At 39.4% G+C, this 12,873-nt stretch overlaps 1 protein-coding gene across 7 annotated transcripts; it reads left to right on the forward strand.

Moving 5' to 3' along the window:
* The first annotated feature begins 435 nt into the window (after positions 1–435).
* lemd1 (LEM domain containing 1) lies at positions 436–12,734 on the forward strand. 7 transcript variants are annotated; one of them, XM_067525878.1, is made up of 11 exons: positions 436–739; positions 9,607–9,703; positions 9,861–10,007; positions 10,091–10,146; positions 10,402–10,467; positions 10,565–10,714; positions 10,905–10,989; positions 11,121–11,215; positions 11,358–11,447; positions 11,804–11,868; positions 12,045–12,734. In XM_067525878.1, exons 1-11 carry the CDS (start codon positions 695–697, stop codon positions 12,355–12,357), a joined length of 1,209 nt encoding a protein of 402 aa, XP_067381979.1. In that variant the 5' UTR covers positions 436–694; the 3' UTR covers positions 12,358–12,734. The 7 variants fall into 7 exon arrangements, with proteins under 7 accessions (XP_067381979.1, XP_067381976.1, XP_067381978.1 ...); XM_067525875.1 differs by lacking the exon at positions 436–739 and adding an exon at positions 5,127–8,340; XM_067525877.1 differs by lacking the exons at positions 436–739; positions 11,358–11,447 and adding an exon at positions 5,127–8,340.
* Positions 12,735–12,873: the final 139 nt, after the last annotated feature.

The following is a 12,873-nucleotide window of genomic DNA, read 5'->3' on the forward strand; positions in this document are numbered from 1 at the left end:
CGCCCTGACTAACTATCAGTGCTACAGGCGCAGCATGATAAAAAGTTTGTGTTACAGTTGGAAGAAAACATGAGCATCCACCCAAATGAAAATGATCAAAATGTGAGATTCCGTATAACCGAAGGATAAGTAACTGGAATTTCCAGCAACTGGCTGCAAAGATCAGCTAGAATGCCAGGACTGAAAGCAAAGGAACAAACACAATAGACAGCCCCCCTACCTCAGCCAGTCTTTTATCCATTTCCATCCAGGACCCATGGGCACTCTGCCAACTTGGAATCTTAAGAACTCATTCAAAGAAAGTCAGAGAAAGGGACTTGTTTAAAATCAGGAGCCATTCTCTCACAGTCTCTTGTTTTTCCTTACATTTCCCATGTGAAGAGGGATTTCTGGTTGCTGTTTTCTCTGACATTGCATCTGAGGAGGGCAGAACTGGGGTGGCGGTGGTGGTGGGGGGGGTCTAGAATTGCCATTCATGTAACGTTTCAACAAATTCTTGGTTTGAGAGTACTGGCAGCAAGGGATCGCCCTTCTGAGACCCTTTTCTTTCTCTCAAGCTTTCTCACTCTCTCTCTCTTTCCCGGTTTTCATTCTGCTTTTACACCCTCTGTCTCCCCCAGTTTTGCTTCTGCTTACATAGTAACTCCTCCCTCCCACTACCCATTGTCTCTCCATACAGTATTAGGCTAGGGGGATGCCATACTCGTTCCAGCGAGGGACACAGGAGAGAGGGCAGGAGGTAAGAGCTGGATTTGAAAAATAAGAATGCATCAGGAAACAAACGCATGCCATTGTTGCTCTCAATAACTGTTAACTGTGCTAAATAAAATAGCAGTTTGCGTTTAACAAGACTTGAGAGTGACGCTAAGAAGCTGCTTCAGTGATGATCTAAAGCTTTTATATGTTGTATGCAGTGCTTCACTATGTTTTGGTTCTCTAAGCTGCTAGCTGAAGCTGTTTAAGAGTGTTTTAATAGAGGAAAAGGAAGCACTGCAAGGTAAAAGAAATCATCGGCCACCAGTGTATCTTATTTAGGTTCAAACTAGTGCTTAAATGGTAAATTGTGAGATAACAGTCATTTGCAAAATGTATATAACTTGGATGTACAAATTTACGGAGAACAGTTCCACACATCTCATAGTCCTCTATCAAAAGGGGAGTAGAATGCTTTCAAATACATATTGAGCATATCTAAAGCCATTAAAAACATCTGGCCACTGATGATTGCCTCGATTTGCTCCCAGCAGAGGGGGACGATGTACTATGTTTTGGGATTAAAGATAATCCTCCCTGTGGCTGAGATTCACCTTCTTGTCTGGACAGAGTCTGACACAGGAGCTTTACTAATTTATGATGAGACATGCATAATCACAGGCTCCCTGGAGCTCATTGGCAGTGGTCTTTATTCAAACCTGGAAAAAGGCAGATTGAATAAACCATTTCCCTCAATCAGTAGGTTATTTTCTCTCTCTCTCTCTCTCTCTCTCTCTCTCTCTCTCTCTCTCTCTCTCTCTCTCTCTCTCTCTGTCAGAGGTCATGGGAAAATCCAGCATATGTATGGGCTGTGACATATTACCTTTAAAGTGTGTAAAGAATTGGAGATTGGGTTAGGTCGCAATTTCAAAATCAAACCAAAACTCTCCAGATTTAATGTGCAGTTATTAGAAGTTATTAGAAATAGCATGAAACAAAGGGCTTTTGCTTCCTTGCACTGCAAGAATCACTTGAAACAGGTGCATAAGAAGATGACTAAAATTGGTTTTCTCAGTACTGGACAGTTGCAGCCTAGTACAGGAAGCTTTGTGTGCTTGTTCAGGGGAAAAAAAAGAGGCTCTCTCAATGGGGCTTTTGTTGTTTGAGTTGGAGACAGCAAAAGCACAAGAGACGCTGACTGAAAAATACCTGGCCTCTCTGTGCCTCAAATACCTCAGTGTTGCACTTGATACAATGTCAACAAATGCCTCCTCTGTCCTCCATAGTAGCCCGTTTCCTCTCTGTCCACAAGATTTTTTTCATGTCTTTATAAAGGCCACGGATTTCTGAGCAGACAGCTGGGTGAGCAGATTTGGCCTGCTTAGATCTAGTTATGCATAACTCCAAAAGTTGAAAAGGGTCCAAAGCACCACAACAAAGTTTAGTGGTTAAAACTGTGACAAACGGTTTGGTGTTTCAGTTCGGTTCTTTTCGGTGCATAGAAACTAAATTAGAGCATGAATGAACAATTCCGACCACTATCACCTTGTTTCACCAAAATGGCTCTGATTTGCATGGAAATCTGCAAAATTTTATGATTATTAATAAAACCTGTTAAGTTTTCTGTGCCCAGTAGTAGAATGTAAAATGTTGAGGTTTTGATCTCCTTTGTGCTTGAGGTAGTCACGCACTGTGTTGCTACAGAATATAGAAATAGTTTATGTAACCTTGTTTTGAATTCTGAAAATCCTTTTTAACACTGCACCATTTCCCTGTAGACACTGATTTAAAACTACAAAGATTATTCGATAAATCCACTAAGGTGTTGCATGGCTTGCAGGATGTTGCTGTAAGATCAAAGCATCTGGTAGGGGTCAATTTATTTGAGTCTGTGGTGTGAATAAATACAATTTATACTGTCTAGGGTCTCACAACACAGTTTCATTTTCTCCCCTAGGCCTCAGATGAATACTTTTAGTATCTCTGGTTAATTATTCATGTGGTTTTAAGTTTTAAATCCTGAATGCTTACTGCAACATGCCCCTATTTTCTCCTGTTTTTCAAGCAAGTCTCAAGATTCCACAAACTGCACTGTTTGTGATGTTGTCTTTGTAATGTTGTCTTCCAAATCAAACCACAGTGGTGTCTTATGGCTTTCTATTCCTATGTGAGTTCTTTCTAACATTTCATGTAGGGTTTAAAGCCATTGGATTCACTGTGGACCGTCGACCCACAAACTCTTTATTATGCTTTTCTGTAATTCTATCCCCCCTAAACCAAATACATTAACAGCGGATTCATAATAAAATATAATTTTGGATTACTGACTTCAGGTTCAGCATCTGTGGCATTCAGCCTTTCTATTTTTAGCATCTACAATTTTATGTAATCATATCAACAAAGTCTGAAGCCTAAAAAATGTACATCATACATCATGCATGTAGTGCTTTGCCCCAAGTTGTGAGGCAAATACACAATCTTTTATTTGGAGCTTACAGGTATTTTCCTGGAGAGGTTTTGAGAAAATATATAGTTTTCCCTTAAAGTAGAATATTAGCAGATGGTTAAGGAAATATCGTATTCTGCTGATGACTCCTGAAAGGTCCTATGAAGATACGTTGGGAGGTTGTGGCAGAGCAGCTGTTCACAAACCGCTGGGGATCGAACCATCGTCAGTAGTTTGCTTCCTCATGACCACATGTTAAGTGTCCTTGGACAAGACACGGAATGTAGCAGCTGTCCACAACAATTCTCTAAAGGATCAATGTAGCATATAGATAAAAAAAGGCTCACCCCATTTTTTCAGTAAATGACATTTGTCTAGTTAAAATACATGCAGTATAATATCATCACAGCTCTAAAAATCCTAAATCTATCACATTGTATTGTTACTAATTCTGGGAAAAAATGTGATCGCATTAATTGTGTTATTGCAGTTATACAATGCCTGGGTATGATTATTAACCCTGGACACAATAGCAATGTTCTGTAGACATAAGGAGATATTTGCAATGATATGATTATGATATGGACCAAATGCACATTAAATTATGACACGGACCAAAGGCATAAAGAAGATAAACTTGCTTATCTTATTCCCTATTACCCTTTTAGCATTTCAATAGGTGGAAGACAAATGTGACAAGAAAAACGATCATTTTACAGTAATGCCCTCATAAAAAAACCATGAGGTATTAAGAACATGCCACATCTATTTGATCTAAAATATTATATTGACAAGTAGTTTTCTGACCACAATAGCTCTTTAGCTTAGTTCTCTATGTAAAGCAAATACGTCAAGTCTCAATCAAGCAATAATCTACCTTAAAGCTTACATTTATTCTGTCTGTTTTTGCTCTGCTACAATTAAAACACCCAAGGTTAAAAACAAAAAACACAGTAGTAACGAAGCATTTAGTATTGCCTTCATTTAAACAGCAACATACTAAATGTTAAAGTTTAGTAGGCAGAATCAAGCATCCGGTTCCTTAACCCTGCTGCTTTAAATCATTAATACTGTCAAACAAAAATAAACCTCGTATGTAGAAGTGGCCCATCGCAGTTCAGTAGTAAAATGTGTAAAAAATAAAAAAAAAATCAAATAGCAATTTATCTAACAACTGACCATGTCTGTATGTTCACAGCTGATACTTTCCAATCAGGCAAATTTAATCCTCTAGAAAGTCCCCAAAAAAACAAATATTTTTCTCAGATCCTAATGTGTTGATCCAGTCAAAAAAATGCTATGGTTCACAAACATAAACAGCACAGCATGCAGTCAAATCTGTTAGACTCAAATTCAATTCATCATTCAATGTGATGTAAACACTAGCTGCCTTGAAATTTCATATTTGCATTCACAGAGCAGCAAGTTAGTCAAGCTGCAAAGAGAGAAGCTCTTTGCAGCAAAGGCAAGCAGAATGACTATCAATTGTTCAGGGGACCCATTTTGAACTTTTGATGATATTTTGAGCAAAAACTTGTATTCAAATATTCGTAATACCATTTTAGGAAACATCTTATGCTATTTCATGGTTCTTTTATGGCCACAATAAGAGAAACCTTTTCTGTGACCTGTTTCCCAAAGCAGGATATCTGATCACTTGTCCCTGCTTTTCACAACAAGGATTTGCATCATACATCATGTTGTGGAACAATAATAAAATAATAAGGTAGTACAGCTGCATGCTGCAGTTTATAAAATGTCCTCATTGGTAGATTTAAACGACTACATTACAATCACGTGAACTAGTTTTTTGGTTTGTTTTTAAATCTTCTAATAGGTGCTACAAAAGGAACTACTTACCACTGCTTCTATACTGTATGCTGCAAGAAGTGGATGTTTCATCTCAGTACTAATGCAGCACCAATGTGCAACAGAGTCCCAGCAACACCTGTGGTGACCAAAGCCTGGCTCAAACCTGCAGGTCAGAGGCATATAGTCAACTGGCCGTGGTATGCTCATCAAAATTAGCACTTTGATCTTAAATAACTGATTCTTTTGGACACACGGGGGGTGGTGGAAAATAAGCTGTAAGCAGCATTGATGTTGATATAACACCTCTTGCAGTAATATGGCGAACACAACCAGCAGTTACAAACAACATTAACTTTCATTTAGAGTCATTTCTTCTGTTCACTTGGCAAATGTAAGTCCAACATAAACTGCATTGTGGCCCTGTTTCTCCACAGTGCTCTCTACCATCTTCTGAATACAGCTGATTTAGAATGTGTTCAGATCCTTTCACTTTTGGTACACTTAACTGTGTTGTATATTTCATTTAAAAATCCCAAAATGACATTTCTTGTTTATTCAGAGCCTTTGCTGCAGTAAATTGTGGTCAGGTGCATTCATTTGGCTTTAATTATCTTCAAGATGAGTCTAGAAGTTGACTGGAGAGTCCAGCTGTGGCAAAGTAATTTAATAGGAAATTCTGCATAATCGTCATGTCATTGGCCTTGGCAGAATTTTTTATAAAAAAAAAAAACGTTAACTAAAAGCGTGCAAGATATTAGGGATTTTAACATGTTTTAAAGGAACTATCTGGCTTATTAGCTGTTCAGTTTTGCATAATGTTCACTAACTAGTCATTAGCTGGGTCTGTATGCTGTTTATGGCTGAGCAGGTATTGGATGGTTGGTTTGTTTTCAGATGTGGTTGGAATTGATGCTGTGTCTAGCATCAGAGTAGCAAGAGTGAACAAAATAGAAGAACCATGCAACAAAATAATGAGATATAACTCACAATAATGCTTAGTGCACTTACATTTAGTCATTTTGCAGATACTTTTAACCTAAAGGGCAACTTCACCAATTTTCCACTTGTTCCCCATGGCTTAAGTTTAGGGTGGAAATATACATTTATGCTTTTAAACTTTCTGACTTCCCTATATTTAAATATTTCTTCTGGCTGAACAATGCCTCCAGATGACATCACCTGAAGGAACCTTCAGTTCAGATTATGCCATCTCATTGCTCATGCTATTACGGTTGTGATCATGGTCAACCTGCTTTTCCAGAGCTTCCCCAGATGATATTATCTGAACTCCTAATGATGTAAAACTTCTCAGGGGATGTTGTTTTGAGGCATTTTTTAGCCAGAAGAAGAAAAATATTTTAAAATACGGAAGTCAGAGCAAAGTTGAAAAGTATTATTGTATATTTTCACCCTAAACAAAAACAAAGCAAGCAAAAAATCCACCTCAGGGAGAGGACAATGAAAGCAAAGTGCCAAGACATTTTGTAGTTTCGAGATGAGTTGGAATGTGAGATGGAAGTGACGGAGAGGAAAAGAGAAGGGGACCTTATTTAAATGTGTAAGTTGTACAAACGTTGTCTTGAGCAGTTTTTTGAATGTTCGGAGTGAGGTCGCTGATCATGCAGAGTTTGGTAGCTACCTTTGAAACTACCTTTCAAATGGTAAGTTTCCAAAAGGCATCTTTTACTGAAGACTTTTGACCTGATGTTGCTATTACATGGGTTTGCTACATCTATCTCTACGGCCTTCTTCTTTTTGTCCACCACTACTTTGTATCCCGCTATTATAGGCTGTTTTGACTCCGATGGAATTTTTGCAAAGCCTCCACCTGGGGTCTTGTCTGGTATAGCAGGCTCCAGCCTCTACTGATATTTTACTTGGAGCCAGTTTCTGTGCTGCCAGGATTAGTTCTTGTGTACTGTACTTTAGTCCAGCTTTGTTCAGCCATTGGTAGAGTATTTCATTATCGGCCACTACTTCTATCTGCCAGTAGTACATACTAAACAGGGGTTTGTTGTTCCACTAAGCGTTCCTGCTCTTCCTTCTTTTGCTCCTCTGGTTTTCTGCTGCCTTAGGTATTCACTAACCATGTCATTACCCGGGGCCATCTTCCAAATGTTTTCATGTATCTTTGTCGTTTCCTCCTGGATAGCGCCTCCGATGCTCACAAATCCACCGCCTCCTTCCTTCCACTTGCTGGATGCTGGATTTGGGGTAAAACCCACCGTGTATTGTAAGAAGCTTCCTTCTCTTGAAGTCAGTGGCCTCTAGCTACTCTTTTAGTCAGTGGGTATCTGATGACTGGCAGGGCATAGCCCAGAATTTGTTCTTACCATTCACCTGACTTCTCAGGACCTACACTACACCTGTAGGTCTTGCGCAGCTGCTTCTCTTGCTGCCTCATCATAGTTCTCATTTACCTGCTGAGTCCCAAGGTATCTGTAGCTGTCCTCAACATCTGTTACTTTAATTTCTGGTAGAACAATCCCCTCATTACCGTTCCGCTCCTTGTTACCATCCTACCACACTTTTCAAGCCCAAATGACATTCCAGTGTTCCATTCCAATGTCCTGGCTGTTTGCCATTTTTGAGGTAGGCGTAAGGCTTTTCCAGAGCCAACTTTACGGAACTGAAGCCCATTGTAAACCCAGAGTTCAGCCAATCTAATTATTTAATTGAACTGAATTGAATATTGAAAATTAAATTACTCCTCTTAATATAAAGGCAGCCCTTTTCGCTTTGTGAATAAAAGTGCTTAAATAAGGTTTCATTCACTTTGCAAGAACTACATTCAGTTTGTATAATATATAATATATTATGTTATTATTATATTATTTGTATATATAATTTATATACACATTCACTGTATAACCCCCAAATCAAAATATATAAAAAGCTAACCAAATCCAAGTTTTATTTAATTTTAAGTTTATTATTATTCAGCCTAACGTCTAAAAAGTAAATCTAAAAAGTCTAAACACTGTTAGCTTGTTTAGTGTAGCATAAGTAGCTAATGGCTACTAGCTGCCAATCAAGTCATCAGCTGCAGCTGTTTGTGCGAACTGCGCACAGGCACACTGAGCAGCTCCGCCGGCTTCATTTGCCTTCGCAAACGTTTTGCAACATCAGTTAAAAAAATAAAAAAAGTGAAACACGGTGGTTTAACTAGTTTTTGTTTTTAGGGTCCGCGTGACATGCCGCATTTTGTGGAGGATCCCCTTTATCTTTCTAAGTCTAGGCTAAAGTCAGACTTGGTTGCCCACGATGTCGCACTGCCACCTGCCAGGAGCAATAAGGAGGTTTATGTGAAGCTGCATAAGAAACACATTGATCAGAAAACGGATGCGGATTTTTCTAGTGACGAGGAGGATCGAGTACAAGATGTGGCAGTGAGTTTATCAACCTTTTGGCGTTTTGCACTGCAGTCTTTTTACGGTAAACTATTAAGTGGTAGTTTGGTTTGGGGAAAAGTTGGAGTCGAGTTAAGGAACATGAAACAGGGGGAAACAGAATCCCTTTCCCAAACAGTCTAGACCAATTCTTGGAGTTATCTTAATACTACTAAACACCTTTTATTTCGATAGGTGGTTACAGTTTCAGATTGTTATAGTATCACCGTGTTGTTCAGTAAGGTAAACCACAGAATGACAGAAAGTTGAGGGGGGAAAAACTGTTGTTACCTTTTGGCATTGTTGGAAGAAGGAGCAGTGGCAATATCTCTCTGAAAGCCTCTATTAAAATGTACTGCATTGAAGATACACTTAGTTTTACTGTCTTATTTTATTTTACTTTGTAATATATAGCCTAATGTTAACAGCACTTCCTTCAAGGACTTAAACAACTTAATATAATAATTATTTACCGTTGTGAATAACACTAATAGGTTTGACCTGGTTTAAACAGATGCTGCAAAGGTCATCAGCTGAAGAGTAGGGTATCTGGGTCACTGCTTCCAAACAGTCCTCTCAGCTTGCTGTATAGCACACTTGAGGCCCCTGACCACCAAGCTGTCAGCTGTAGACTTGGTATAGATTTACACAAGACGTTTCTGTAGTTGGCAACTGCTGTTACACTAGCGTGAATGTACTTCCAACACCTGTCTCACTCATTTGGGCCATGTGTGGCAGGAAGAGCGCTATCAGCTGAAAGTCTACACGTTGTTTCTGTGCTCAGATGGTGGTTAGTCTGTGTGCGTGCAGGTTTTATTGGGAAATCGACCGCAATTTTATGTGAAGTATTGTGAGGAATGAAACTGATGTTGAAAACAGTCTGGTGTAATCACACCATCCGCAGTAGTTAGTTAGTGAGAGTCTTGCTCAAGGGCACCACGGTGATGATGACGGAGGGGAAAGCACTGCTTTTCACATACCAATAGCCACTAAGAAAACAAACAGTCCCAATATGCTGATTAGTCTCTACCACAAACATGTCTCTTGCTTTTTATTTTTTGGTTTTGTGGATGTGGCATTACAGTTGGTAAATGTTAAAGCAGATTTACACTAACATCATGTAAATGTTGGACACCTTTTGTAAACCTTAATAGGTTGTTATCCATCCAGCTTCTAGAAACTGCTGCCATTTACAGTAATCTTACAGCAGACAGTGTCTTGACTAGCAGTCAATAAATTCAGCAAATTTCATCTTGTGGTGACAAGGAGGAGGATCCAGAGCTGCCTGACCCAAGAAATTTGACAGATGATGGCCTCAAGGCTGCACTGCTCAAACACGGAGTTAAAGCTGGACCTGTAGTCGGTGAGGTTGCTCTCTACTCTATGGTGAAATTGGTTTTCCTTGAAGAACTGCGATTTCTGTCATAATGTTTGTATTTTGTTGAATGTTCACCCTCTTTTTTTCCCCCGGACTTAAAAAAACAACAACAAATTGCTATATTAGTTTTTGTCTATTCTAGCCTCCACCAGGGCCTTGTATGAGAGGAAGCTGAGCCAGCTGCTTCAGTCTGATGGACACGACCGGCCTAATGGAGCAGAGAAAGCTGTACTGTACTCTGACAGTGAAGGAGAGGAGGAAGACGGGCAAGAGGATGATGCAGACTCGGGTACGACTTGAAGTGCTTTCAGTTTTTTTCTTATCTTTATGTTTTTTCTGGTGGGTATCACACAACCATGTATTTTGTGACAGATTCTGAAGCAAAAGAAGAAACGATGGAAGAACAGCCTCAGCAAGCGAGCAGCCAGGTGAGAAATTTGATATCTTAAATAATATTGTGTTTCAGTCTAAATGATTAATATCTTGTAAACTTCTGAAATCATCTTACAGCACAGTTCCTGAATGCATTTTTGATCTTTGATTCGTTTTTTTGCCCTTAACAAAAGCTTCCCTACAGCGCCACTTAGTGGTTACAGATTGTAACTGTCAATCAATCTTTAAACGCCCTTTGGAATGAGCTTTTGCATTTTGTGCGCACTGTGTTTCTTTCCTTACTGTTCTAGGTAGACTTGAATTTTCAGAATGGCGACCTTCATTACCCACAGTGCTTTTTACCATCATCAAGACTGGTAAATAAATAAGATATTAACGCACGTTTCTGTCATACAGATCTCAGAGAAAAGCGGTGTGTTTTCTCATGTCTTTGATTGGACTGGACTTTTCCAGCGTGTGTGTGCTTCTAGAAACAGGGAACCTGACGGGAATTCAGGGAATGCATTGAAATCATCCGAGCGAAGTCAGCCTCGCTGCTCACAGATTCCTGTAGGCATTAGTAAAGCATCGTCTGTGGGTCAGTGCTCAAGATTAGCATCTGGGGTAGGCTGGTCTTATTTCACTTCACTTGTGGATTGTAATTTCAGTCTATTGTCTAATTACCTTCTCCTGCCGCAAATGGGATATTCAGGTTATTTTTTAAGTGACGAACTTTAGTATCTCACTGGTGTATAATTGACTTACTAATGCGTGTTTCTGTTGCTTTTAACACGAATGTAACCAAACCTTCCAGGTTCCATCTGGATCACAATCAGTAAAGGCCAATGATTGCTCATCATTTTCTTCTCAGACATTCAGCATCACTCAAATGGTTGAAGAGGAAAGTTAATCCTGCTGAACGTTTTGAAACCCACATTACACATCTTTAAACATTCCGTCGTCATTTCATATTCATTTTGGCTCAATAATGTCTCACACCGAAATAATACACAATCTCACTCCAAACAACAGATGGAGAGCCGGAGGTCACCCTCTATCACCACCAACGCTGAGAGAGACTTGAATGGGGGCAATGTGAAGGAACGTTGCTCATGGTCTGACTGGGTCAGTAGTGCTCACGTTGTTCAGTCACACCTAAAGCTCAAACAGTGTTGGTGGTTAAAGTGCTGGAGCTGTTTACTGAAGGCTAAATGGAATTCACACTGCAGAAATCTGTTTCCTAATGTTTTGCATTTTCCTCCCTCAGCCAGACATACATGTTGTGGATACCTACACCCTAAAGAACCAATCCTTGTACTACACACCAAAGGCTTCCCCTCATAAATTGAGAAAAAAGGCACCTAAATCTTCTTGCCAGCTTTTATTTCTGTTCTCCTCCTGTATCACTTGACAGGGTTGTGTGCATTGTCTGCAAAAATACACTTTGTTTGGTGTAACTCCCTTTATTTGTCAGTATTACTATGTGTTACCTAAAATGGAAAATCATACCAAAAACCTAAACAGTTGCTTTAAAATAATACTTTTCTACTATGTGTCATATCGCTCTTCTGATTCTCTTAATGTTTTAACCTGTTTATTTGTTTCTGACATGCTGGTTTTCTCACTCCATGGGGCTCTGCTGTCTGGGAAATGTTTTTTCTTTTCCTTGGTTGCTTTGTGAGTAATTTGCGTGTTCTTCTCTGGCTTTCCCAGGAGCTTGTAAAAGACACTCTCAAGGACCTGTTTCCAGACACTCAGACCACTTCCACAGGGATCTAGTAAGTGCTAAGTTCACAGCTTTTAAAGTTGCTGTTGAACAAGCTCACTGCAGTACAGGGGGTGGAGTTGGTGGTGGGTGGAATATGGACATGTGTAATAGTATAGTGTATATACAGTCACATGGTATGTTTTGTGATTTGGGCTATGAATATATGTTTATACTTTTGTATTTCAGTGCCACTCGCCGGAGACCCATCAAGGGTGCTGCAGGAAGACCTGTCCAATACGTGTACCCAGACAGTCCTGCTAGTCCCTCGACCCTGGAGAGACGAGAGGTGGAGCGCCGCCTTGTGCCCATCCATATACAGATTTTAGTCTTCATCATTCTGACATGCCTCCTGTACCTCATTTATGTCTGCGTTGAGGACAACTCATTGAGCCCATTTGTAGCCTTACTGCAAAGTCTGAGCCAGGGGTCTGAAGATGAACACGGACTTTTGCTTCAGGACAAGACACAGGACACGCCAGCACTTTCTGCACAGCAGTAAAGGAGTTTCTTTTAAATCCTCTACATTGACGTCCAGTGCAGATATGATGTTTTTTGATTATGCAAATCAGGTAGCACTTAAATTAATTTAAACACTTGATGTCTTGGTTGACTGTGTGTATGTGTGCGTGTATCGTGTATATTTTATATGTTTGCATTACCAAAATTGCTTTTCTCTATCACTTTAAATGCAGAGATTCAGTTAAGATTTTAAAGGATTGAAAGACTCTTGAAATATATAATAAATACTTTACATAATTTGCTCTAGGAAGTAAAATTAATGTGATTGGTACATTCAACAAACTGTCCGTCTGTTTGTATAATGCTTTTTCTTTTTTAATATTTCAACCATATTTCAATAAAGGATGTTTTGCTCCACGTGTTTTTTTTTTTTTGGCAAACGTATAATACAAATACAAGAGTTAGATCCCATTTAGGTTATTTAAATCCACTTCTGCTATATTTCATAAGCATGTTTCACAATGGTGTAGTTAATGAATGACTAAGCAGGGAGAGC

Source organism: Channa argus, chromosome 13 (assembly GCF_033026475.1).
Source record: "Channa argus isolate prfri chromosome 13, Channa argus male v1.0, whole genome shotgun sequence".
Taxonomy (NCBI): Eukaryota; Metazoa; Chordata; class Actinopteri; order Anabantiformes; family Channidae; genus Channa; species Channa argus.